Here is a 24747-nt window from a genome sequence, read left to right as displayed (position 1 = left end):
ACATTTGGGAGGGAAAGGTAATACTTATTAATATTAATAAATTTTGTTTATAATATTTACACTTGCTTGTGGTATACTTATATATGAATATATCTTGAACAGGGTCGACATATGGTTAAATTACGATCGCACGCGAAGTGTACTTGGCCGGGCCCCGACGACGATGATTGTGTCTCACTACTGGAGAGTACGGGCTTGTATCACTTGCGTGATTGTTCGCTGCCTCAGCACAATAACCCACTAATAGAGGCTTTTATTGAGAGGTGGCAGCCAGACACCAACAGTTTTCACATGCCATTCGGTGAGATGACAATTACCCTCCACGACGTGCATTTCATCATGGGTTTGCGAGTTAGTGGAATTCGCCCTAACGTTTGGATGGATAAGGCCGACGCGATCCAGCTTGGTGCGAGAGCTTTCGGGGTCGACCCCGCACTTATGGAGCAGTGGTGGTATGGTGGCGGACCCCGGTTAGATGATTTGGAGGTGATGTCTGGCGACAATTCTACATTTCATTCCGCGTATCGGGTACGAGCATATATTGCATACTTGCTCGGAAAGTTGTTGTTCGTGGATAAGAGTGGATCGAAGGTCAGAGCAGTTTTTTTCCCACTGTTAGAGGAAATCAATATGATTCGCGAGTATTCTTGGGGTTCGGCTACATTGGCCTATCTGTACCGACAGTTGGGCATGGCTACGCGAGCTGAGGCGGCGCAGATTGCCGGATGTCTGACACTATTAGAGGTATTATTATTATTATTATTATTGTTGTTGTTGTTGTTGTTGTTGTTGTTGTTGTTGTTGTTGTTGTTGTTGTTGTTGTTGTTGTTGTTGTTGTCGTTGTTGTTGTTGTTGTCGTTGTTGTTGTTGTTGTTGTTGTTGTTGTTGTTGTTGTTGTTGTTGTTGTTGTTGTTGTTGTTGTTGTTGTTGTTGTTGTTGTTGTTGTTGTTGTTGTTGTTGTTGTTGTTGTTGTTGTTGTTGTTGTTGTTAATTATGCCGTATTATTATTTCCCGTACTGTAGTGTTGGATATATGAGTATTTTCCGTGTTTCCGGCCTCCGATGGTTAACACACATGTTACGGGAGAGCCATGGTGTAAACGGTGGCAGGTGATACATCATATTCCTAAGGACGAGGATATACTTGTAGATTATCGTAGACGTCTCGATTCGATGCGTCCGTCAGATGTAAGTATCTATGTGTATTATATAAGTAAGTATCATTTTATATTAATTATGCTTATTAATATATGTGTATTATTAAATGAATATAGGTGAATTGGACGCCATTTGGATTGAAAGTGTCATCTGAAGTTGCAAAGACGGTTCATCACGGGACTATTCGATGGATGGATACGGTCGAGCCTTATATGCCCGATAGAGTTTTGCGTCAGTTCGGGTTTCGGCAGATTAAACCGGCGGACCCAATTCGTCCGCTAAAAGGGTCTAAGAGGGAGAGAAAAATAGCATCTTACAAGGTTAACTATGAGCCTGGCGATCAGATGTGGGATATCCCCCACACGCACATGCTTAGTCGAGCTTACTATGGTCATCCGGCGCGTCCAGCTTGGGAGTCGGATCCGGAGTATATGCCGTGGTTTCTAGACCACACCCACGTCCGTGTACATCCTAGTACCGAGCCGGTTGAAAGAGCGGAACCATCTGCAGTTCCGGCTATATATGATCTCACCCGAGTGTTGCATCCGTACTTCTACGATAACTTGCCTCCGTCTACTATTCCAGGATATCGGCATATGCCCGATGACTTCTTCAGGACGATCCAGGACATGTGCGCCCCATTCGCTGAGTATCTACAGTTGGACCGTGCTGATGCTGACGATCGGGATGCAGGACCCTCTCAGGGGCGACATTCTCACCGCAGGCGTAGGACGAGGGATACTTAGGTGTTCAGGACCTGATTTCCGTTTTTTAAGCTAAATTTATGTTTAGGTGTTCAGGACCTGATTTTCGTTTTTTAAGCTAAATTTATGTTTAATAAAATATGGTGTAACCATATTGGAGATACTCAATCAAATCTGGATAATTCGCGTACTCGTCCATCAAAGCTGTGTAATTCCTGGCGAAATCTTCTTCAGACACTGATTTTACCAAAGTTTGCCACGTACCAAGTACAAAAGCCGTGCCGCGACGCCTACTATTGCCGAGACATCTTGAAGCACGACGCCCCACATTCATGTTAATGTGCCAAAGACATAAGAGATGAGGTACGGTCGGAAATACATTTTCTAGCGCCTTTATGAGCCCTAACTCTCGATCCGTCACGATGGCACTAGGTAGAGTCTGAGGGGGGAAAAGTCTCTTCAGCTTTTGCAACACCCATGTGTAATGGTCTTCATTTTCATGGCGCAAAAATGCGACTGCAACAGTAAAATTTTTCCCGACAGGAGTAACACCAACAATCTCCAACAAAGGCAATTTGTACTGATTGGTTTTGTAAGTACTGTCAAGTAGTAATACGTACGGAAACTTACTTAACAATTCGACAGATTGAGGGTGAGCCCACATCAAATCAGTAACTGCATGTGTTGTTTCATCAGTACGGAACCACTTGTAATAGTTATGCTCCTCAAGCAACCCAATCAAATGTTGCATCACTGTACGGTCACCCCTAGATAGTCTTTTCAATTTCGCCTTCTCATTGTATATTTGTTTCGAATAAGCATCGAGACCCAAACCATTTTGTCTAAAGTTAGCCAAAATCTTCTTGGGCGGCACATGACTTTGTGACAGATCACTAATGATCTTCGCCTCCTCCTGAGACAATGCACTCATCCCATGCCCGTACTTGTATATCAGAACATGATTATGCTTCCCGTATATTACTCTGACCTCCCATCTATCATCCCATCGTAGCTCTCCGACAATATGAAAACCACAGCCTATTTTTTTGCTACCGGTCCTTCTCGGGCGCGCGTCTGGATTAGTTGATGGACATTCTCGTTTTCCCCCGTATAGGTCACAAGTCAAAAAAATCTTTTTTTTAGGACTGCTTCTTTTTACTATTTTCACAAAAAAGACCTCTTGCAACGAACCTCACCCAAACCACTACCTCATCCTTCGAGTCAAACAACTGAGTAGTGGTAAAATAATCGGTATGATCAACTTCAATTGTAGACGTATCGTCCTGAAAAAAACGTAAAAAAATTGATTCAAAAAAAAAAAAAAAAAAGGATTTCAAACCCAAAAGCCCAACTCGGGCGCTCGACGGTGCAGTGCACGCCCATGTTGGGCGTGCAGTTGGCCTACAAACGCCCAAAATGGGCGTGTAACAGCCAACTGCACGCCCAACATGGGCGTGCACTGCACTGTCGGGCGCCCGAGATGGGCTTTTGAATGTTTAGCCCATTTTTTTCGATCGAAAAGACGGAATTTTTACCTCGCTGTGTCCGCTATCCAGATCTTCATCCGATGAACTCATTTATGTTCGTATATCACACCAATAAGAATGATTTGTGAAGAAATCGTCTTGAGAGCAATTTTTTTTAGAGAGAGAGAGTGTCTTTGAACGGTAAATAACAATTTTCAAACGGTAAAAAGCAAATCCCTATTTTTAACTATATATACGCTAAAAGAAATAAAAGAAAATAAAAATTAAAAACTGTACACAGTAAGCCCCAAAACTCATCGTTTCAAATCGCTACAAACCCTAATTCCCAAATCCGCCCAATTTCACACCACCGCCGGAATCATGAAGAGGGCCTCCGACGAAGTCCTCGACGGAGTGAAGAAGCCCGTCTTCCTCACGAAGGAGGAGCGCCAAAAGCGCGCCCTCGAACGCCGCCAGGAAGAAGTAGCTTCCCAGCAGAAACGCCGTACCGATCTTCTTCTCCAAGACGACTCCAAACCTTCGTCTTCAGCTGACCGTGACCGTGACCGCGAACGAGATCGTGACCGCGACCGTGACCGAGACCGTGACCGTGACCGTGACCGAGACCGTGACCGTGACCGTGACCGAGATTCCGATCGTCGGAACCGTGACCGTGAGCGCGACCGTGAACGTGAGAGGGAGCGCGATTCCGAGCGCCGGAACCGTGACAAAGAGCGCGAGGATGAGCAGAAAGCGCGGGATCGGTCCAGGTCAGAGAAATTGGCAGAGAGGGAGCGTGAAATCGAGCTCTCCGCTATAAAGGAGCAGTATTTGGGCTCCAAGAAACCCAAAAAGAGGGTGATTAAGCCGAGCGAGAAGTTCCGATTCTCCTTCGATTGGGAGAACACCGAGGACACCTCTCGTGACATGAACTCCCTCTACCAGAACCCTCACGAAGCTCGTCTCCTCTTCGGCCGTGGATTCAGGGCTGGAATGGACCGCAGGGAGCAGAAAAAGCTCGCAGCCAAGAACGAAAAGGACACCCGAGATGAAATCCGCCACAAGGATGGAATCGAGGAGACACACGAAGAAGCTGCCGCGCAGAAGAAGAAGGAGGCGGCTGCCGATGCCTACGACACCTTTGATATGAGGGTTGACCGCCACTGGTCCGACAAGAAGCTCGAGGAGATGACTGAGAGAGACTGGAGGATCTTCAGGGAAGATTTCAACATTTCTTACAAGGGTTCGAGGATTCCTCGACCAATGAGGAGCTGGGGCGAGAGCAAGTTGAATGCGGAGTTACTCAGGGCGGTTGAGAGGGCTGGCTACAAGACTCCATCGCCCATTCAAATGGCGGCAATTCCACTTGGTCTGCAGCAGCGTGACGTGATAGGTATCGCAGAGACTGGTTCGGGTAAAACCGCTGCCTTTGTACTACCTATGCTGACTTACATAACTAGGCTTCCTCCTATTACCGAAGAAAACGAGGCTGAGGGGCCTTACGCTGTTGTGATGGCTCCTACGAGAGAGCTTGCTCAGCAGATTGAAGAAGAGACCGTGAAATTCGCACATTACTTGGGAATAAAGGTTGTGTCAATTGTTGGAGGACAATCCATAGAAGAACAAGGGTTTAAGATTAGGCAGGGGTGTGAGGTTGTTATTGCTACTCCCGGACGTCTTATTGATTGTTTGGAGAGGCGGTATGCAGTTCTCAACCAGTGTAACTATGTGGTTCTTGATGAAGCCGATCGTATGATTGATATGGGTTTCGAACCACAAGTAGTTGGTGTATTGGATGCAATGCCTTCGAGTAACATGAAACCGGAGAACGAAGATGAAGAGCTCGACGAGAAGAGGATATACAGAACCACTTATATGTTCAGTGCTACTATGCCTACTGCTGTGGAGCGGCTAGCGAGGAAGTACTTGAGAAACCCCGTCGTGGTCAATATCGGCACTGCAGGAAAGGCAACCGACCTCATTACCCAACACGTTATGATGGTTAGAGAGAACGATAAGATGGATAGATTGAAAAGATTGCTGGACGAGCTCGGTGACAAGACAGCTATTGTATTTGTCAACACGAAGAAAGTTGCGGATAACGTTTTCAAAGTTTTGGAGAGAGAGGGCTATAAAGTGACGGCATTGCACGGTGGGAAGTCGCAAGATTCGAGAGAGGTGAGCCTCGAAGGTTTTAGGACAAAGAGGTTCACTGTTTTGGTTGCGACCGACGTGGCTGGACGCGGTATCGACATACCTGACGTGGCGCACGTCATAAACCACGACATGCCTAATAACATCGAAGCCTACACTCATCGGATTGGAAGAACAGGTCGTGCTGGCAAGACTGGTATAGCGACGACGTTCTTGACTCTGCACGACACAGAAGTGTTTTACGATCTCAAGCAGATGCTTATGCAGAGCAACAGCCCCGTTCCTCCGGAGCTTGCTAGGCACGAGGCTTCAAAGTTTAAGCCTGGGGGAGTTCCTGATAGGCCGCCTAGGCGGAACGACACCGTGTTTGCTCATTGATTGATGCATCGACGAGTAATTTTTTTTTTCTTGATGCAGCACGTGGAGACAAAAAGGGTGCATTTCAGAAAAGCATGAATTTTGGAAGACCAGCCTTTGTGGCTTGTGAGTGTAGGAAAATTGCCGTACCAGTTGTTATCTATCTAGTGTAGAATCGATGCTCGTGGGAGTTGGTTTGTAAAACTATTTTCGATCTCGTGTCATTTGACCTTTGGTTTGTCTTTTGGCTGTCTGTGTACCTTGTGTACCTTTGACATGTTTTATTCACTAAAGCACTTTGATCATTCGAGATGGTTCCTCATATTTATTTTCCGAGATTCTGTACGTTTGTTTATTTCGAAAGATAGTTGTTTTGCAACTTCAAATTTTTATCAGCTGTCTTTTTTAGATAAGATTATTCATGAAGTTCTTGCGACGACTCGACTTCGATCGCCAAATGCGTGTCGACTAATTAAACTATAAAAGCGCATATTTCAAGAGTATGCAGTTATTACGTATACCATGGTGGTTAAGCTTTAGTTCATCTTTGGTATCTGTAAATTCTCGGCGTCTCGTATTTTTCCGTATCTTGTGTTTTCTTGCAGTTTTAGCTAATTCGTGCAGTATAACTCTGTTTTCTTGGTTGTGTTATGTCGGCCATCTTCGATCTTTGTTAAAACACGGGGTCTAATAACATGGTGCGATTCTTGATCAACACTCGGACCATAGGAAATTTATACCGGAGTTCCTTCAAAGCTTAGGCGAAGATAAAAACACTTTCATCCAACACAAAAAACCACACATGTAGTTCACTTTTATAATTTATTTGCTAGTTTAACATATTCAATTAATTAATTCTATTGATAGTATAGAGCAAAATCATGTACACTCATATTGTTGTTTTAATCATGTTTGTTAGAGATAATCAAATATAACCCAGAAAATGGAAATCATAATGATAAAAATTACTACGTTTTTTGATATTAATCAACTAGAAGGTATTATTAGATCCATCTTTATATATAAAAGGAAAAAAAAAATGCTCAGGCAACCTAAAAAATTCAGCATATTTTCTCTAATTCTTCTCTGTTTCATTTATTTAACTATTAATATCATATTACGACAATTAAATTTATATATTTTTTTTCGGAATAAGTTTATATTATTAAATTTGTATAAATAATTAAATATTGATATTGTTACCAATATCACTAATACAGTTCATTATAATTGTTATGCATCGCTATGGAAAAAATGTTAGTTTAAATAATTTACTCAAAACACTTAAATAAAATTACTTTTACTTAGGAAAAATTATAGTATACACCCCTCAAGTTTTCACTAGTTTCACATTTAGTCCATTTTCACAAAAAAACATATTTGGTCCTTCATGTTACAATAATTTAATACTTTTGGTCATTTCCGTCAATTTACCGTTAATCCGTCGGTTAAGACAGTGATGGGCACAAACTTGATTAAGTTAGTACTAACGAAAAATTAACAGAAAGGACTAAAAGTGTTGAATTGTTGAAATGTGAGGACCAAATGTGTTTTTTTATTAACATTGAGGACCAAATGTGAAATCAGTGCAAACTTGAGGGATGAAAATTGTATTTTCCCCATTTACTTATTTGCTTGTGTAATTAGGAATAACTGGGCCTCTTTTAATGGAGGCCCGATTTTGGGCCTTTTATCATATCAGCCCAAAACTTTATTCTTCTATTGATTTTCGAATCCCCCAAATTCTAGGGTTTTACTCAGGGTTTCCCTTACCACCAAACTCCTTCAAATTCGAGACCGGGGCGCGCTTCAGTTTCAGTAATCGATTCCAATTACAATTTCCCGGCGGCTTGAGGAGTTAGAATTTTCCCTTCTTAGGCGGCGGCGCGTGGAGTTAACGACCGGCGAAGATGAGGAAGCTGAAGTTTCATGAGAAGAAGCTGCTGAAGAAAGTTAATTTCTTGGAATGGAAGAGAGAAGGTGGCCAGAGGGAAAACATGGTAATTCAACGGTATCACGTCACTGGCAGAGATGACTACAAAAAGTAATTTTTTTATTAAAGTCTGCTCCTTTCGTTAAATTAATTCAGAATTTCAAAATTTTTGTGTGCGTTTTCAATTGATAATGTAATTTTGAGATGAATTCATGTATGTTTTTTTTAGGTATTCGAGTTTGTGTAGAATGGCGCAGAAGCTAGTGAATATACTGAAACAAATGGATGCAAGAGATCCTTATCGAATTGAGATGACCGAGGCCCTTCTCGAAAAACTGTGAGTTCTAAGATTAAATTTTGAGTGCTGTGTTTGATTTTTTTGATAGTGATTATATGGTTGGCTGTATATATCGAGTATCGAATGATTACGGAACAACTCCGTATAAATGAAGAATGCTTGTATATAAGTGCTGCTATTGGATTATGTTTAGCTTCTTGAATAGTGAATTCACAAAATCGATTCATCTTAGTGTATTGGCAGTATGTAAATTATGTGGAGAAACAATCAAACATAGAGGTTTAGTAAAGTTTTTTACATTAAAAAAACAACTTTAATCCGAGCTTGGTAATACGAGCTACCCCACATAGTTTATGTTAGTTCTTCTTTGATGCTTCACGTCATTAAATATCCACTTTCCAGAGCCTCAATCCTCCACATATATTAGCCTCAGTTTATTGGATTCCACGATTTTGACCATGTTGACGAATTTAAACGAAACAAAAAAAAGTAATTAGCATTTTATTAGGGCTTATCTGAATGAAGCTCAAGCGTGAGTTCATGGATATCAACTAGCATCGAACTTGTTCTTCTTTTAGATTGATGAGAACTGCAACTCTTGTGGCAAGGAGGAATATTTGAATTCCTAATTGCAGTCACGTAACCTAGGTATACGATAGACAGTTGCAAAATTGCTTCATAAAGGTGCTTGTAGTGAAAGAATACGTGGTAGCCGACACGTATCTTATTCTGTGTTATACGTAACATGCTTTCCTGGTAATTCTTAAGAGTTCATATTGGTACTTCTCAAATATGAAAGACGTGTGATTTTCTCGACTGAATCAAGTTTCCTTATTAAGTATATCTGTATGTGAAGAAGATTCAAATTTACAATTTGAATTTCTTATGTTTGATTTTTTTTTGATTATTTAGGTACAACATGGGTGTTATACCATCTCGTAAAAGTTTGGCTTTGTGCGAGCGTTTGTCTGTGTCATCTTTTTGCCGGTAAGTGACATGTAAACTGCAATTCATTTTATATTTTCTCACAATTCTTGGTTTACCATCTGCGTAAAACAAAAATAGTTCGAATGCAGATTTTCTAATGGTTATTTCTTGGTGTAATCTATTTCCCTCAGGCGTAGGCTTGCCACTATCTTGATGCGGCTGAAGTTTGCAGAACACTTGAAAGAAGCAGTTACGTATATCGAACAGGGGCATATTCGTGTGGGACCCGAAACAGTTACCGACCCAGCTTTTCTTGTTACGAGGAATATGGAAGACTTTATTACATGGGTCGATACATCGAAGATTAAGAGGAAGGTCATGGAGTACAACGAGAAGTTGGATGACTATGATGCGATGATCTAATGCACTGTCTTAAAGAGTACAACGAGAAGTTGGTCGACTATGAAGACTGTCGTGTATGTTCGTTGTCGTTTTGTAGTTCGTTTTTTCAAGTAATTTATTCTTTGGCTTGGCCTTTTTTGCTCCTGTTAAGTAGTCGATGTACTATTCAATTTCGGAAGCAATATAATTATGTTTCGAATGGTTTTTTTTATCAAGATTTCGAGGGAAGCTTTCTAATTTGGCACTTAAATCTCGAGTTTCAGTATTATTGTACTTGTCAAAGAATTCACCATCCAAGTTCACTTGACAATTGTATTAAATTATTAATAGACATTTACAAAACATGAAAGCTATTAGAGAACATATGTTAAAAAGCAAAACATTGCAGAATTTATTGCAAAGTGTGATAATTTGGTATAATTAAATTGCACAAGGCAACTATGTGAACCTCACAATCAAGGGGAGCTTGTTTTCGAAGCCTTGGCAGGCGGCACTCCGGGGAAGCCAGGTGTCGGCTGGAAAGGAAACGGAGGAAAAGGGATTGGAAAGGCTGGCGGCGGCGGCGATGGTGACGGAGTCAAGCCAGGAAAGGGCGGCAGCTGTCCGAAGAAAGGTGGGGAAGAAGGCGTCGGTAAAAGTGGAGGAAAAATCGAAGGTGGAGGCGACGGAAAAATCGGAGGGATTACGGAAGATGGTGGTTGAAAAGGGTTTGGTGGGAAAATGCTTGGCGGATTGAATGGATTCGGGGGGAATCCAAAAGATTCTGGCTGAATCACGGTTTTCTCCGACGACAATTCCGAGGCTTTTGGAGAGTCCTCCTTCTTAGGTAGTATTGGCGGCAGAAATGGGATTTTAGGCAGCATCGGTGGTAGGCGGGGGAGGATCGGCGGCAGGAGGCGGCTTAGGAGCGGGGGATCGGACGTCGGCGGATCTTGAACCGGCGGCAGAAATGTGGGGGGGTCGGTCACGGCTTTCTCAGATGATGCTTTTGGAGACTCTTCCTTCTTAGGCACTACTGGCGGCAGAAATGGGATTCCGGGGAGGAGCGGCGGCAGAGGAGAAAGGATTGGCGGGAGGAGGCGGCCGAGGAGGGGCGGATCGACCGGGGGTGGGTCCCGAATCGGGGGCAGAAAAGTTGGGTCGTTAGGGTTTGAGATCGGGGAGATTTTCTCATCACCATTGATGCTTGGTTTCTGGTCACAAATTTCCGGTTCTTTGAGTGGTCGGAAAGTGAAGAAGCCTGCCGAGAAAACGTGGGCCCCTTGAGTTCTTGATTTAAGGTGGAGCCTCGATGACGTGGCGGTGGCGGCAACCGCGCAGTAGGGTTTGTTGCTGCTGATTAGTTTAACCGAACACTGTTTGATTTTGTTGACATGTTTGCTGATGGACAAAGGTAGGTCGACTTTGAATTCGCCACGGCTGTCTGTTTTCACTTCTTGTCTGAAACTTGATGTTTTGTCCTTGCATTTAACTACAACAGATGCACCTGAAGAGCAAGAAAATTTCCGGATAAAGTTAATATTATTATCGAAACGCAACTCGAAAATCGGAAAAAAAAAAAAAAAAAAAAAAAGAACCTTCGATGAAGCGGCTGGCTGAATTCTGCTGGAAACATGTCTGACAGTAGACAGTGCCAACAACTACAGCAGATGATTTCTTGTTAAACCCCTCTGAAGAGTAACTAAATGCAAAGGTGAGAAATATTACAGCCCAAAACCATGACATTTTTTCGAAAAAAAAAAAGAATCGGAGAAAAAAAACTAGGCGAAATTCGACGGGTTTTCAAGAACGAAACAACTGCTAAACTTCATTGACATGCATGTAAGAAAATGTTTTTTTTTTGGTTTTTTTCACATACTAGTGTGTGTGTTTTTGGTAGTTTATGGAGATAGATAGGGTTGTCCCTAAAACCTATTTTTATATTAGGGGAAAAAAGGAGGGGGGGTGGGGGTCTTAATGTGGTTCATGCAGAAACAAGTGAACTGCAAACCATAAGCATTATTTCTAAGGCATGAATTTACCAAACAGACAAAAAGGAAACATCATTTAATATATATTTTATACTAATGATAAAATAATTTTTTTTCTTATTTTTTTTTTTTTTTATTTGGGCTTATCTTGATTTATTATTTAGTGTTGTTTCAATACACATTTCTTGGTTGAGAATTGGGGGTTGGGGGCACCAGTTGGTTCACGAGAGTCTTACAGATAGAAACCACAGAATTCATGAGTGACAAAAATCACATTTTCAGAACTTGAGTTTAGTTAAGAAAGATAGCAAGTGCCATTTGCATGGGTTTTTTTGTCATCAAATACCTGCCTGCCTATACATGATGTAGTCTTTAATTTCAGGTAATTTTCAAGAAACTCTAGTAGGCTGTGTTTCGAAAAACTTCCGAGTCTCGTTTTCTTTTCATATCGGGTAATAAAAAAGGGATTTTTTTTTTTTGAGTTGTAGATTGGGAGGAGATAAATTTCAATATATCTGTCGAATTATGTTTTAGAAATAAGCATTTTAGTGGAGACAATTTTTTCCGTATTCAGTGGCGGATGCAGGATTTGTTATAGGGTAGGTTAGAAATATACGGGGTTCAGGGGCGAACACCCTCGATTAAAAAAAGAAGAAGAATAAATTAAACTCTTTAAAGTTATAATATATTTAACTAAACTAAGTATATATCAAACTCTTTAAAGTTATATCCTAAAATATGATCATGTAAACTAGTTACAATTTCTTATAATTGACCATGTAAACTACTTACAAATTACAATTGTCTCTTTCAAATATTTATTTTATTAAAATTTATGACCGAACCGGCGAACCCAACTTACCTTTATATATAAAAAGGAATAAACGAATGTTATTTTTGAAAATTCCGTGTGTATCTTTTTATTTTGTACTAGCATTTTCTTCTCGTGCGATGCACGGAATTGGATTTTAAAGGTGATAAAATTGATCAATTTAACAAATCAAATTTTTATCTTTATTTCTTAAGATTTGAGATATACATATTTTGATGAAAAATAGGAGATTGAAACCGGAATGATTATTCACGGTTCAGTGTCAATTTTGATAATTGTTGAAAATATAATTAGAAAATTAGTAAAAAAAAATACTAAAAAATAAATAATTACAAAAATGCCATAGGGTTTCTTAGGATTGCCCAACGTTTCTTTCTTTTATATATAAGATTATTTTATAAAAATATGCGCGTATCGGTTGATTATGAAAGTTAATTTTTATTTGGTTTTTTTCCATGGCCGCTTTAATCGTTACGGACGATTTTCTTCCCTTTTGAAATGTTACCCTGCAACGTTAATTAATTACTAGTCGATATAATTTGAGTATGCTAAATACATAAATATGACTTATTAATACAATGTAAGAACGTTGAGTTGAGAGTGTGCTCGAGTCCAACCTGATTAAAATGTGGGGTCCGCCATTAACCGTAACAATTAAATCATGTTAAAAGTAAGACTTCTAAGAATTTCTAAACCTCCACGTCGAGCGAAATTATTAACTTATCGAAGTTCTACTGTATGAAGCTGGACTCGAACTCGAACTCTAATAAATTAGATAATTGGATTCATAATTACAACAAAGGTACAAAAATTGGAGGGACAATAAATAACATAGGCAGTCCTGTTTGGTTGAAACTGATGGTTTTGTCTAAGGAATTCTCTGTCTTCACGGGTTCACAAAATGGCAAATTATTTTCACGGGTTTTAATTTAAAAAAAGACAAACTACTACTAATTATTTGTTATGGATATATGTTGTTGGCTCAAATTCAATAAATTCTAAATCAATATAGCCGACTTCATTTCACATAGTAATGTAGATCCAAGCACAGCTTGTGAATTTACAATTGCGTTAAGAAAAAAAAAAAAAAATCGAAATTTCAGAATTCAGAATGAAAAAAGTTATTCTCAAATTGAATTTTTTTGAATCAGAATCAGCGGAATTCGAAAATTCTAAATCGTTAGTAATCTGTTAAACAATATACATAATAATATTGAGATTGTGAGTGTAATTTTGGAAAATTGAAATTTTCGAAAAATATTTTTGGAATTAAAATCGAATTACGAATCGAATATCAATTACAATTTTGTTAAAAAAAATGAAAAATTAAAATTAGAATTGGACATTGAAATCTTCGGAAAATTTAGAATGAAAAATATTGTTAAACAACAAAAAAATTCAGATCGAAATCGCAGAACTTGATATTTCCATTCAATTTCCACCCCTTGATTGAGACTATAGGTGTAAACGAGCCAAGTTCGCCAAAATTTTCGAGCTCAGCTCATTATATCATTCTTTTATTTTTATTTTTTTTTACATAATAATAATATTATATTTTATTAAATTATTCAAATAAATATATAAATAAAGTAATTTTGGATCCAAATGTATTGAGCCCAAACCCACTTCTGACCTTTTCGCTCCGCCTACCAAATTGGGCTTCAGTCCATGTATTAAATAAGAAATTTCAGCCGAATTATGAACTCAAATAAATCATGTTGCAGGTAAATATATATACTAATTATGTGATTAGTGTATACAATTTGGTTAATTACCAAGTAATTAATGTAAGTAAACTAAGGTGGTGTTTGCAAAGGCTTTTTGAAAGTGATTATGCGGTTTTTTTTGCCCATAATCTGTTTTTAGGTGTTTGCAAAATCAACTTTTGCTTTTGCTTCTCTTAAAATAATCTGCTTTAAGCTATTTTTTTAAAAGCACCCCTAATCCTGCTTTTTCAATTTTAGTTCATTTTCCGAAATATTTGCAAACACTCCCAACTTTTAGAAATAAGCACTTAAAACTAACTTAAATCACAATCACTAACTTCTGCTTTTAAATAATCATTTGCAAACACCACCTAAATTAATCTGTGATTATTAATCATAATTATGAGAATTTTGAATGAAAAAGTATAAATGTACTAGTCTACCCTCAATGCAATATAATCCTTGACAATTCATATACGGAAATATATTCGTTTAATTTCACTCTGCACCCTTAAAAAATTGAATATTTAAAATGTAATGAGGATAATTTCAAGTTTTATTGGTTATTTTATTTTATTTGCAAGGTGCAAAATAACAAATTGAATTATTACTTTCTTCTACCTCCAATATAAATTCGAGCATATATACAAAATGGACAAAAAGAAAAAAAAATATCACAACGAATTACTGAAATAAAACATCATTTCTTACCAAAAAAAAAAATCTCACTAAATTATTCGATCAATGGATCTTTTATTTGTAACTAATGAAAATATTTGGTAGAAAAATTTGGAAGAAGATATAATTTACAAATAACTCGATAACGAAATAGCTGAATTTTTTTTGTACTTTTTTGCTTTATGTAAAATATGAGATATATTTTTATTTTTGCACTTTCTAGTTTCGAAAAGATTGATGAATACATAAAAATGATTCTAATTTCTAACATTTCGCATTCTAAAAACAACACCACCAAAAATATTAAATTACTTTCATTTGCTTTAAAAATTCATTCGCGGGTGCATAATACATGATTTATTGTTTTTCAAGGGTTCAAAGTGCTATTAGTATTTATTTGTGGGTGCAAAATGCCAAAAAATATATTTTAAAGGTGCAAAATGGGATTAAAAATAATATAATAATTCTAATCAATATCATAAACGAATATATTCACCAAATGCATTCATAAAGAAGCATCCACTATTACATAATTATATTCTTCACAATCTATACATGAATATATGCACCAATAATGCATTCGTCATAAAGAAGAATCTAAGTACATATTTGGTGCACCAAGCATCAATTATATACGTCCTTCCTTCACCAACCCATATTGTTATATTATTTATTATTGTTCCTAATTCACTCACACGTGTGAATATATATATAAATATATATATTCTTGATGATATTTCAACGTCACCACATGCAAAAATATGAATTCTATAAAATCTATCCAATTTTTTGTAGATATGATTTAATTGTTATTCTTGAAATGTGCCTCCATGGTTAGAGAAAATGAGTTGCTTAACATATCATCGTTCCCTATTTCTTACTTAAGGGTGAAAACATGACATATCAGATCGGAATTACCACTTGAAAAAAATATTCAACTTTCGTTAATAGAAGAAAACCGAAATTTCAAAAACTGGAATGCAAAAATTCATTCCAAAATTGAAAATTTTCAGATTGGAATCGGTGCAGAAATTCGAAATATTCAATTTCTAATTAATCACCTAAATTACAAAATGCGTAGTGATACTTATATTATTATAAGTTATAATTTTCCACAAAAAAATATAGATTTTTCGGAAATTATTTTGTGAATTTAAAATCGGATCAAAAATCACAATTTTGAAATCGCCACTATCAAATTTTTTTTTCTTCCCAAAATCAGAAAATTTCAGATCTGAATTGCTTAAAAAAAGAAATTCCGTTCTAATTTTCAGCCCTATCTTCAACAGTAGTACACGAGTTATTACATCCCCGGACTCCTCCCTTAAGTTCTATATATATACCCATACAAGTTGGTGAACATTTTCATTCAATTCAACAGACCACACATCATGGAAAAAGAAGAAGATGATCATCATCATTTCAACAACTCATCTTCATCATCTTCTTCCCAAATAGAAAAATGGTGTGGCCATGAATTCCTCTACAAATTCAATGGCTTTTGGTTCACAAAAACATACCTCAAAACCACCCAACAAGTTCTCCAACACTTCAAACCACTCCCAAATGATGTAATCTTAGCTTCTTTCCCGAAAACCGGAACCACCTGGCTGAAAGCCCTTCTCCACTCCATAATCCACCGACATTCTCCGAATTCATCGGACACTTTACTTCTAAACCATCCGCAAGAACTTATCCCATCTCTAGAAACAAATCTCTACGTCCAAAACGGTAATTTTATCCCCACGATAATCGAAGATCAAAATAACAAGGGTGGTGGTACTAGTAGTAGAATCTTGGCAACTCACATACCATATCAAATTATCGGCGATCTTTTGCGTAGTTCGTCTACATGCAAGATTGTTTACATCACAAGAAACCCAAAAGACACTCTTATTTCACTATGGCATTTCTTGCAAAAATCCGGTAACGTTTTCGCGAGCGATCCGTGGGAACTTCCCTCTGCAGTCGATCAATTCTGCAGAGGGATTGTCCCGTTCGGTTCGTACTATGATCACGTCTTGGCCTACAGAGACGAGAGTCGGAAAAAACCCGAGAAAGTGTTCTTTGTTACTTACGAGGAGCTCAAGGAAAACCCGAATGGTTGTGTCGAAAGAATTGCGGAATTCTTGGGTTGCCCTTTCGAAGGCGGTGAAGATCAAGATCTTGTGGGTGAAATTGTAAAGAACTGCAGCTTTGAGAACCTGAGCGGTCATGAGGTGAACATGTCCAATGAGATGCCGCCAAGTGGATTTCCGTTGCCGTACAGTTCTTTCTTCAGGAGGGGTGAAGTTGGAGATCATGTGAACTATCTTGGAGAGGAGATGGTACGGATGATTGATGACGTCACTAGAGAGAAGTTTCATGGTGGTGGTTTTGTGTATGGGGTTTAGTTAATTATGTTTGTACCTTTGTGTTGTATTAATTATGTTTTTGTCAATGAATTGAAGTTGGTTTATCTGAACTCTACTACAATTTTTAACTGAATTGACGTATTTACCCTCTAAAACCTCACGTGCCACGCGTGTGCAAGTGATTCCGACAAGAGTTGAACGGAAATGAGTTCAAGGTAAAAACTTGTAAAAGAAATTAGTTCAGGGAGTAACGTGCAAAACACAAAATAGTTTGGGGGTTAAAGTGCCGTTAATCCTAATTTAAATTGTTTGGTCACTTAATTCAAGTCGAGCAATCATGAATAATGCTAAGGGTTAATTGCAAAAAATCTCCTAAACTTTGGTGTTTTTGCGCTTTATCTCTGATGGGAAAAAAGTTGCACGAGTATATCTGCACTCTATCATTCTTAGAACCGACATCGAAAATGTCCATTTTTTTTGCCAAAATTGACCGGCAATCCATATCACGTGCCTTATGCCATCTTCAACAGTGTGTCTGAAAACGGTTGTCTATATTTATAATATAACCAATGAATAGTGTTTTAACACTCCACTTTTAACACTGCACTCTAATAACATTGTTTATATTTTTACACAATTATTATATTTAATTTTCTTATTAAATAGTTTCCAGATGACATTCAATTATTATAAAATATTAATAAAAATGTTTATTATTCTAAACAATATATTTATATGTTGAATCTTTAATGATTTTTTGTTTTACAAAATTATTTAACTTTTATTTTAGTTAATATACCAATAACTAATAATACTAATTAACAAGCATAGAAAATTAATTTTAAATTTGATATAAAAAATTTCAATAACTTAATTGATATATATTAATAAACATTAAAAGTTTATAATTCGTTACGGAATATTTTTTTATGTTAATTAAAATGATAAATAATTTTTGTAATATTTAGTTATTATTAATATTAAGTAAAATAATAAATTTATTTTTAGTACATTTATAAAATATAAAAAGCAAGTAAGACAATATAATTTTTTTTAATGATAAATACATTATAAAGTACAATAAAAAATTATTTTAATATTTTCTAGATTGCTAAATGATAGTTTTGGTTTCTCAAATTTGAAAAGTCAAAGTCAATGTTACAATATATATAGCCAATTTATTAATTATACATTTTCATCTTGGAGTTCACAATTTTGCTCTTGGTTGTTCATAATGTGTAAATTATAAGTTTGCATTACCTCTTGAAGATGCTCTTACACGTGCATATAGCTGGAGTAAATTGGTCATTTCATTTTACACCAATTTTCTTTCTTTTCTTTTTAATAAATATAAATAAATCTTAACAAGAAAAAGAAAAAAAAAAGGAAGAAGATTCTTCTTCCCGCATCATCATCTAACCAAACTACTCTTCATCTACTTCAGCCCTCAGCCGCCGCCTTTGTCTCTGCTTCACCTCCCTCCGCCGCCTCTTCTCACAACTCCACCGCTTGCCCAACTCTGCTTCGCCGCCTGCCACCTCTGCTTCACCGCCACCGCCCATCGGAAATTAATGACTATAACTCGAAAGCACAAAACACCAAATTAATCAATCTTTCTCTCTCGAAAAAAAACAAGTTGAGGACTGTATTGTTGATTGAGATATCAAAATTGCCCCTCTATTTTCACGTGTGAATTGCACGCGTGCAATTACGGGAAGAATTTGGCTAAAAATAGAATTTTGTAGTTATCGGTGCAACAATTTATTAAGCTCGGGTATGCCCGTGCAAGTTTTTTCCATTCAGGGGATAAGCAAAAACGTCCAATGTTTAGGGGATTATTTGTTGCTAACCCTAATCCTAAGAGCATGTACATTGGACTCCTTAAAGGCTCTCCAAATTTGGAGAGTAAATAATGGTGCAGTGGCACTCAATAACCCTCAACAGGCCTAACTACATTTGGTCAGCCTTTAAATGGCTGGCCACAGCTATTGAGTCCTCTAGAAATAAAAGGTGGGACCCCATACATTTTTTATTCTTGTTATTCTGTAAAATGTATAGGTCCATTTTTTAAAATTTGCAACTTATTTTTATTTCGGTATCATTTGTCCATTTTTTACCAATATTTTTTTTATATTATTAATCAATTCTTTTATTTCTATTTTTGAACGTAAATTTATTTATATATTGAAATGATAACTGAAATATTATAAATTTTAAATACTAATTAAATTTAAAATTTTATTGGTGTCTTCTATTAGTTAGAGAGATGTTCCAACAATATTATTCAACTCTTATGTAATCCTTTGTGTTATTAATATTTATATCAATTTTATGTTAGTTGTTAAATTTTAATATTATTAATTAGTTTTTATATATTATATAAAAAAGAAAAAAAAAAACTAACGTAAATCACAACATGATTAAATGGTAATTTTTTCCCGTAAATTAGCCTAATTTCAAAGTCAAGTTAATTAAATCAATTTTATTAATTAAATATAAAATCTTGAAAATTTAATATGTATTTTTTTATATTGATAGTGAATATTTTATTATAGTTTAATATTTAGAGAGTATTTTGGAGAGTAACAAAATATACCCATTGGAGCAATTTTAATTTGGAGAGAGATAAATGTGGGACCCATTTTTAGAGAGGTGATAAAGTAAATGAAAATGAGTATGTGGCACGTGGATCCTACTGTTTGAAGAGGGATTTTTAGCTATCCCATTGTATATGCTCTAATATATAAACGTAAGAATGTTATCATGCATGTAAATACTTATCGTGCGGAACAATTATGAATTAATTTTGTAAAATCCAAATTTTGATATAGAAGTGTGCATAATAATAAGGGCATATTACAAATAAGCCCATAAATGGGTACTTATTCATAAAGAGATCCAGATAAAAATCTCCTTTACCAATAAGTCCACACATGGTCCAGATTTTTGTAAATGACTAAAATAACCCCTCATACTTTAATATGCTTCAATTTCATCCTTAACTTAATTTAACTTCAATTTGACCCCAAATTTCACAAATTATTCAATTTTGACCCAAAACTTTTTTTTTCCCGCCGGATTCCGACGTTGACTTTTCAACTTTTTTTTTTCTTCTGGATTTTTTCGCCGGATTCCGGCGTTGACTTTTTTAAATTTTTTTTTCTTCTTTTTTTTTTCTGTAATTTTTTTTCCCGTTTAAACAGCAATATTGCTTGATTGACAGTAATATTAACTATATTACTGTTAAACACAGTAAAATAACTAAACTATAGTTTAACACAGTAATATTGCTATATTAATCTCTAGCACATTAATATTAACACAACAAAACTTATTATTATTGTGTAATAAAGTAATATTACTATGTTGACCGTTCAACAAATGTAAACATAATAAAAAAACCCAAAAGAATTAATATTACTGTGAGTGACAGTAATAATACTATAGCAACAATAATATTACCGTCAACCACAATAATATTACAATAATAGACAGTAATATTATTACGTTACTCCGTGAATAACTCAAACAAACAAAAAATCCAAACAAAATAATAATATTGATGTGGTTGACAACAATATTACTATAACAACAGTAATATTACCGTCAACCACAGTAATATTATTGTGTTTACAGTAATATTACAATAATAGACAGTAATATTATTACGTTACTCCGTGAATAACTCAAACAAAACAAAAACCCAAAAAAATAATAATATTGATGTTGTTGACAGTAAAATTATTGTGTTTACAGTTATTTTACTGTCAACGACAGTAATATAATTACGTTGACTTGTCAGCAAATCAAACAAAATAATAAAAAAATAATAAAAAATAAAAAATAATAATATTACATTAATTTACTGTCAACGGCAGCACAATTACATAAATGTAATGTCAACGGCAGTACAATTACGTTAATTAACTATCATTGACAGTATAATTACGTTAATTTATTGTCAGTGACAGCACAATTACGGTCAACGTTTAGCGGCAGACGTGGAAAAACAAAACAAACCAAACAAAAAAAAAAAAACTTAAAAAACCACTAAAAAAAGTCAACGCCGGAGACCGCCGGAAACCAGCGAAAAAATCCGGAAGACAAGAAAAAAAAAGTCAACGCCGGAAACCGGCGAAAAAATCCGGAAGAAATAAAAAAAAGTTGAAAAGTCAACGCCGGAGACCGGCGTTGACCGCCGGAATCCGGCGGCAAATTTTTTTTTTTTTTTTGAAAAAAAAAGTTTTGGGTTAAAATTGAGTAATTTGTGAAATTTGGGGTCAAATTAAGATTAAATTAAGTTAAGGATGAAATTGGAGCATATTAAATTATGCTCCAAAATAAAGTCAAAATTGAATTTTTGTGGTCAAAATTGATAAATTGGGGTTACAATTAAGAATTGGGTATAAATGGTTGATGGTAATATTGGGATATACATGAATGTTTCGTTTAGTTATAATAAATATTAAAGGGATGGGCTTATTGGTGAAAGAGATATGTCCCCTAAACCTAGAATAATAAACATGCTTGGTTGGGGACTTTTGCATAAAAACCCCTAATAATAATTTACGCAACAAAATCATATATTACATGTTGCGGAATGTTACAATTTTAATACAGGCTACAATTAAATCTCTATAAACTAATATACTTGGTATTTGTAAAATCTTAATAATTTAACGACCAAAATAATCGAGTAATTAATAATTTACACATTAATTAATATCTTATTAATTAAGGTAAATACTATTACCTTATTTTTTTTAATAAATAAAAACATTGCTTTAATTAATTTAATATTATTCAAAATGTTTTCATTTGAAGAATACTTGCAACTAGAATTCTTTATAGTAAGTATTATATAGAATTTAGTTCACGTATTAATTATGTAAAAATCAAACTACTAAAAGTAGTAAAGAAGAGGTATCTTTTAATATTTGCAGAAAGAGTCAACAAAACAAGCCAAAAGGAAGAAAATTGTTCAATTCAGAAAGAATAATAGTCTATACAAAGAGTCAAATTTCAAATGTTTATAGAAACTTTAGTAGAGAAGCGCAGCTTATCCTAAGACCATCATCCCTGATTCCCTGTCCAAAGGAAATAAAAATAAATATAAATATAAAATAGAGTAAATCAAGTTGTACCAACAATTATAAGTTCATAGATAAAGCAAGCAAAAAAATCCGAAAAGGGATGATAATATGACATTGTGATTGACAATCATCCAACTTTTATTTATAAATTGAAGAAGCAGCTCCGATCCGTTTATTTTCTCCATTCGAAATACGGATGGCATCTCTCGTGATTGGATCTTCGACTATTTCTAAATTCAGTTTACGATAAACGACTTTCTACCGAGGTCAATGAATTTGTCAACGAATTGATTCAGTGGCGGTAAAACAAATTCAAGCCTACGTATTTCTCTCTGCGCAGCCATATCGTTCAGTGTACGGGATATTCACATAGTAGGGCTGACAATTGCATTATAAACGGCTTGAATAGAGTTATTTTGAGTCGCCTGAGCATTTGGAGCATATCCAACAACCGGACGCCTTGCAACTCGTGCATATAGACCGACTGCTACATTACCAAGATTAGGATTCGACGAAAACTCGAGATTCTGACTTGGAACACCATCCACTGCTGAAAACATATGATTCTGAGTCGGTCCATACTCCACAGCCGAAACACCACCCGACGCCTTGCAACTGGTGCATATCCCTGATCGGCTACAACATTACAAAAAATTAGAAACCGCTGAAAGCTCAAAATTCTTACTTGGAACACCACCCACGGCTGAAAAACACAACATTTTGAGTCGGTCCATACCCCACATCCGAAACACCATCCGAACGCCTTGCAACTCGTGCATATCTCTGACCGGTTGTTACATTATCAAGATTACGAACCGCTGAAAACTCGAAATTCTGACTTGGAACCATCCATGGCTAAAAAAACACAAGATTCTGAATCGGTTCATACCCCACAGCCGAAACACCACCCGAACGTCTTGCACCTTGTGCATATCCATGTCCGGCTGTTACGTTATCAAGATTAAGAACTGCTGAAAACTCGAAAGACACCATCCACGGCTGAAAACACAAGATTCTGAGTCGGTTCATACCCCACATCCGAAACACAACTCTGACGCCTTGCAACTCGTGCATATCCCTGATCGACTGCTACGTTACCAAGATTAGGAGCCGCTGAAAACTCGAAATTCTGACTTGGAACACAATCCACGGCTGAAAACAAAAGATTCTGAGTCGGTCCATACCCCACAACCGAAACACTACCCGGACGCCTTGCAACTCGTGCATATCCTTGACCGATTGCTACATTACTAAGATTATGAACCGCTGAAAACTAAAATTCTGACTTGGAACACTATCCACGGCTGAAAAATACAAGATTTTGAGTCGGTCCATACCCCACCACCGAAACACCACCCGGGCGCCTTGCAACTCGTGCATATCCCTGACTGGCTGTTACGTTATCAAGATTATTAAGGTACACATTGACAAACATCATTTATCGATAATATGTTCGTATTTCTTTATTATTTCAACGTGTACACTCTATGTATGTTCAATTTTATTCGCAACATGTAATATATTTCCACTTGAATAATCGAGTATTTATTTTTTGATATGCTCATATATATATAATTTAGTTCACATATTAATTATGTAAAAACCAAACTACCAGAAGTAGTAAATAAGATGTATCTTTAATTTCAATATTTGCAGAAAGATTCAACAAATTTACAAGCCAAAACGAAGAAAATTGTTGTTCAATTCAAAAAAAATACTAGTCTATACAAAGAATCAAATTTCAAATGTTTATAGAAACTTTAGTAGAGAACTGCAGCTTATCCTAAGAACATCATCCCTGATTTCCTGTCCAAAGGAAATAAAAATAAATATAAAATAGTAAATCAAGTTGTACCAACAATTATAAATTTATAGACAAAACAAGCAAGAAATTCCGAAAGGGATGATAATATGACACTCTGATTGACAATCATCCAACTTTTACTTCTAAATTGAAGAAGCAGCTCCGATCCGTTTATTTTCTCCATTCGGAAATACGGATGGCATCTCTTCTGATTGGATCACCGACTATTTCTTTATATATATATATATATATATATATATATATATATATATATATATATATATATATATATATATATATATATAAAGAAAAAAAAAGTAAAACTCATCATATAAAATGCTTTACCTGCAGGCTGCAGTTAGTAGGGGCGTTCATCCCGTCTAGCCATATCGTTCAGTGTACGGGATATTCGCATACTAAGGCCGACAATTGCATTATAAACGGCTTGAGTAGAGTTATTTTGAGCCGCCTGAGCACTTTGAGCATATCCAAGAACCGGATGCCTTGCAACTCGGGCATATCCCTGACCGGATGCTACATTACCAAGATTAGAAACCGCTGAAAACTTGAGATTCTAAGTCAGTCCGTACCCCACAACCGAAACACCACCCGGACGCTTTGCAACTCGTGCATATCCATGACCGACTGCTACATTACCAAGACTAGGAACTGATGAAAACTCGAGATTCCAACTTGAAACATCATCCGCGGCTGAAAACACGAGATTCTGAGTCAGTCCATACTCCACATCCGAAACACCACCCATGTCTATGAGATTTTGACCTGCCTCACGTCCACGGATTTTACCCGAAACACCACGCATGGTTTGACCCGAGACACCACCCATGGCTATAAAATTTTGACCCACCCCAATATTCTGACTCAAAACACCAGCCGCTCCAAGATTCCGAC

The 24747-nt window shown here is 36.4% G+C and overlaps 4 protein-coding genes across 4 annotated transcripts; 3 read left to right on the top strand and 1 right to left on the bottom strand.

The window, feature by feature from the left end:
• Positions 1 to 3579: 3579 nt before the first annotated feature.
• LOC105955761 (P-loop containing nucleoside triphosphate hydrolases superfamily protein) lies at positions 3580 to 6145 on the top strand. Its single transcript, XM_012979554.2, has one exon. The coding sequence runs from the start codon at positions 3709 to 3711 to the stop codon at positions 5857 to 5859; it is 2151 nt and encodes a 716-aa protein (XP_012835008.2). The 5' UTR covers positions 3580 to 3708; the 3' UTR covers positions 5860 to 6145.
• Positions 6146 to 7533: 1388 nt separating this feature from the next.
• LOC105955795 (Alpha-L RNA-binding motif/Ribosomal protein S4 family protein) lies at positions 7534 to 9648 on the top strand. The gene is made up of 4 exons (XM_012979589.2): positions 7534 to 7882; positions 8001 to 8108; positions 8982 to 9056; positions 9188 to 9648. The coding sequence occupies exons 1-4, from the start codon at positions 7749 to 7751 to the stop codon at positions 9417 to 9419; spliced, it is 549 nt and encodes a 182-aa protein (XP_012835043.1). The 5' UTR covers positions 7534 to 7748; the 3' UTR covers positions 9420 to 9648.
• Positions 9649 to 9765: 117 nt separating this feature from the next.
• Positions 9766 to 11526, bottom strand: LOC105955794 (uncharacterized). The gene is made up of 2 exons (XM_012979588.2): positions 10976 to 11526; positions 9766 to 10884 (listed from the first exon to the last, which is right to left on the bottom strand). The coding sequence occupies exons 1-2, from the start codon at positions 11121 to 11123 to the stop codon at positions 9854 to 9856; spliced, it is 1179 nt and encodes a 392-aa protein (XP_012835042.2). The 5' UTR covers positions 11124 to 11526; the 3' UTR covers positions 9766 to 9853.
• A 4431-nt stretch (positions 11527 to 15957) lies between these two features.
• Positions 15958 to 17042, top strand: LOC105955760 (cytosolic sulfotransferase 5). Its single transcript, XM_012979553.2, has one exon. It carries the CDS (start codon positions 15976 to 15978, stop codon positions 16975 to 16977), a length of 1002 nt encoding a protein of 333 aa, XP_012835007.1. The 5' UTR covers positions 15958 to 15975; the 3' UTR covers positions 16978 to 17042.
• The last annotated feature ends 7705 nt before the right edge of the window (positions 17043 to 24747 follow it).

This window comes from Erythranthe guttata, chromosome 11 (genome assembly GCF_056151865.1).
Source record: "Erythranthe guttata isolate IM_541 chromosome 11, IM_541, whole genome shotgun sequence".
NCBI lineage: Eukaryota > Viridiplantae > Streptophyta > Magnoliopsida > Lamiales > Phrymaceae > Erythranthe > Erythranthe guttata.
The sequence above is the reverse complement of the archived record's forward strand: the minus strand, read 5'-3'. Positions and strand labels throughout refer to the sequence as shown.

What these genes read in the sequence shown, in the direction of transcription:
- LOC105955795 (XM_012979589.2), top strand. Translation starts at nt 7,749, where the DNA reads ATGAGGAAGCTGAAGTTTCATGAGAAGAAGCTGCTGAAGAAAGTTAAT. An exon ending in GGCAGAGATGACTACAAAAA is followed by an intron (nt 7,883 to 8,000) that starts GTAATTTTTTTA and finishes TGTTTTTTTTAG; the next exon opens with GTATTCGAGTTTGTGTAGAA. An exon ending in TCTGTGTCATCTTTTTGCCG is followed by an intron (nt 9,057 to 9,187) that starts GTAAGTGACATG and finishes TATTTCCCTCAG; the next exon opens with GCGTAGGCTTGCCACTATCT.
- LOC105955761 (XM_012979554.2), top strand. Translation starts at nt 3,709, where the DNA reads ATGAAGAGGGCCTCCGACGAAGTCCTCGACGGAGTGAAGAAGCCCGTC.
- LOC105955760 (XM_012979553.2), top strand. Translation starts at nt 15,976, where the DNA reads ATGGAAAAAGAAGAAGATGATCATCATCATTTCAACAACTCATCTTCA.
- LOC105955794 (XM_012979588.2), bottom strand. Translation starts at nt 11,123, where the DNA reads ATGTCATGGTTTTGGGCTGTAATATTTCTCACCTTTGCATTTAGTTAC. An exon ending in AGCCAGCCGCTTCATCGAAG is followed by an intron (nt 10,885 to 10,975) that starts GTTCTTTTTTTT and finishes CTTGCTCTTCAG; the next exon opens with GTGCATCTGTTGTAGTTAAA.